General features: G+C 59.1%; 1 gene segment (V, D, J or C); it reads left to right on the forward strand.

Annotated features, from left to right (window-relative positions):
- Positions 1 to 315: 315 nt before the first annotated feature.
- Positions 316 to 2920, forward strand: LOC104127829 (the record flags this gene model as incomplete). The annotated part of the segment is given in 4 exon segments: positions 316 to 388; positions 610 to 948; positions 2208 to 2531; positions 2615 to 2920. Coding segments are annotated over 4 exon segments (1042 nt in total), but the record flags the coding sequence as incomplete, so codon positions are not given.
- Between the last annotated feature and the right edge of the window lie 9 nt (positions 2921 to 2929).

Raw genomic sequence — 2929 nt, forward strand, 5'->3', positions numbered from 1 at the left:
CCTGGACCCATAACCCCTTTGAGGTCCTCACCTGGACCCATAACTCTTTCAAGGTCCTCACCTGGACCCATAACTCCTTCGAAGTTCTCTCCTGGACCCATAAGTGATGTAAGGTCCCCTCCTGGACCCACAACTCATGGGAGGTCCTCACCTGGACCCACAACTCATGGGAGGTCCTCACCTGGACCCACAACTCCTTCGAAGTTCTCCCCTGGACCCATAACTGGTGGAAGGTCCTCACCTGGCCCCATAACTCATGGGAGGTCCCCTCCTGGACCCATAACTGGTGCAAGCTCCTCCCCATCTCCACACCCAATGCCATGGGCCAGCTTCCAAGACCCCTTGGCCAACGGCAAGCTCCTCCCCATCCTCATGACCAATCTCATGAGTTGGGACATTCTCCAAGACCTCTCGGCCCATGGAAGCTCCTCCCCATGACCAACGCCATGGGGTGGGACATCCCCAAGCCCCTTGGCCCATGGAAGCTCCTCCCCATCCCCATGACCAACACCATGGGATGTCCTCCAAGACCCCTTGGCCAACGGTAAGCTCCTCCCCATCTCCAAGCCACCCCTTCCAACCCATCTTCTTCTGACCCCTCCCCCCCAGTTTGCCGCTCTTCATCGAGGCCCATCCCCCCTGAGGTCCAAGTCCTCTCCACCGCCTCCTGCTGCGCCGGCGCCGACGAGACCTCAGTGGAGCTCCTCTGCCTCATCACCGGCTTCTCCCCGGCGGCGGTGGAGGTCGAGTGGTTGATCGATGGACAACCAGGCTACTTGACGGCCACCCAAAGCCCACCTCAACGGGAAGGGGGAGGAGCCACCTACTCGACCTCCAGCCGGGTCAACATCAGCCACATTGAGTGGGTGGAAGGGAAGATCTTCACCTGCCAGGTCAAACACCCGGCGTCCCACAAGGTCATCCAGGAGCACGCCCAGTACTGCCCAGGTGAGGAGGTGGGGTGGGGTGGGGACAGTGGGGGAGAGGACAGGGTGCCAGGGGGGTGGTCGTGATGGGTGGCACCCATGGAGAAGGTTGGGTGATTGTGATGGGTGGCACCAGTGGAGAAGGTTCCTTGATTGTCGTTGGTGGCACCCATGGAGAAGGTTCCATGACCAGGGTTGGTGGCCCCAATGATGGTTGGGTGACCATGATGGGTGTCACCAGTGGAGAAGGTTCCATGATTGTGGTTGGTGGCCCCAGTGAAGGTTGGGTGACCATGATGATGGCACCCATGGAGAAGGTTCCATGACCAGGGTTGGTGGAACCAGTGAAGGTTGAGTGACTGTGGCTGGCGGCACCAATGGAGAAGGTTGGGTGACCATGATGGGTGGCACCATTGAAGGTTGAGTGACCACGGTTGGTGGCACTGATGGAGAAGGTTGGGTGACCCTGGTTGGTCGTACTCGTGGAGGTTGGGTGACCCCAGTTGGTGGCACCAGTGAAGGTTGGGTGACCATGGTTGGTGGCACCCGTGGAGAAGGCTCCATGATTGTGGTTGGTGGAACCAGTGAAGGTTGAGTGACCACGGTTGGTGACCCAAGTGGGAGGTTGAGTGACCATGATGGGTGGCACCGGTGGAGAAGGTTCCGTGATTGTGGTTGGTGGCACCCATGGAGAAGGATCCATGAGCAGGGTTGGTGGAACCAGTGAAGGTTGGGTGACCGTGGTTGGTGGCACCCGTGAAGTAGCTTCCATGATTGTGGTTGGCAGCACCCATGGAGAAGGTTGGGTGACCATGATTGGTGACCCCATTGAAGGTGAGTCACCATGGTTGGTGGCACCAGTGGAGGTTGGGTGACCACGGTTGGTGGCACCAATGGAGAAGGTTGGGTGACCATGATGGGTGGCCCTAGTGAAGTTTGGGTGACCACGATGGATGGTACCCATGGAGAAGGTTGGGTGACCACAGTTGGTGGCACCAGTGGAGAAGGTTCCATGACCACGGTTGGTTACCCCAGTGAAGGTTGGGTGACCCTGATGGGTGTCACTAGTGGAGAAGCTCCCATGACCATGGTTGGTGACATCAGTGAAGGTTGAGTGACCACGGTTGGTGGCCCCAGTGGAGGTTCCATGACCATGGTTGGTGACCCCAGTGAAGGTTGGGTGACCCTGATGGGTCTCACCAGCGGAGAAGCTTCCATGACCACGCTTGGTGACCCCATTGACCCCCGGCTCCTCCACCCCACCCCACCCCACACCCACAGGCATCGTCAACCCCAGCAACATTGTCCTCCACGTCCTTCCACCCAACGTGGCCGACCTCTACATCTCCGGCGCCCCCAAGCTCCGTTGCTTGGCCGTCAACTTGCCCAGCGACTCTGGTTTCCAACTTCTCTGGATCACGGAGAAGCCCGGGCTCCTCAACCCCGATGTTTTGGACCTCCAAGAACAATTTAATGGCACCTTCACGGCCACCAGCACCTTGAGCATCTCCCCCCAAAGCTGGGAAGCCGGCCACCACTTCACCTGCATGGTCAAGTACCAAGATCTCCCGGTGCCCCTCAACAAAACCATCTCCAGGCACTTGGGTGAGTGACTCCACCTCCATGTCCACCACCCCCACCCCACCCTTCTCCACCACCCAACCCTCCCAACCTTCTCCTTCCACCAGGCAAGGTCCTCCCGCCCTTCATCTACGTCTTCTCGCCCCACCCGGAGGAGCTGACCCAAGCCCACGTCACCCTCACCTGCTTCGTCCGGGGCTTCCAACCCAACAGCCTCCAAGTCCAATGGTTGAAGAACCACCAGAACCTCCCGGAGGAGGATTACGTCACCACCCCCCCTCTCCGAGAAGGTCCCAAGGAGACCACCTCCTTCGTCTACAGCAAGTTGACCATCACCAAGGCCAGCTGGGCCTCTGGAGACACCTACGCCTGCATGGTGGTCCATGAAGGGTTGCCCATTAAGTTCACCCAACGTCAAGTGC

This window comes from Egretta garzetta, unplaced genomic scaffold (assembly GCF_000687185.1).
Source record: "Egretta garzetta isolate BGI_Z169 unplaced genomic scaffold, ASM68718v1 scaffold776, whole genome shotgun sequence".
Taxonomy (NCBI): domain Eukaryota; kingdom Metazoa; phylum Chordata; class Aves; order Pelecaniformes; family Ardeidae; genus Egretta; species Egretta garzetta.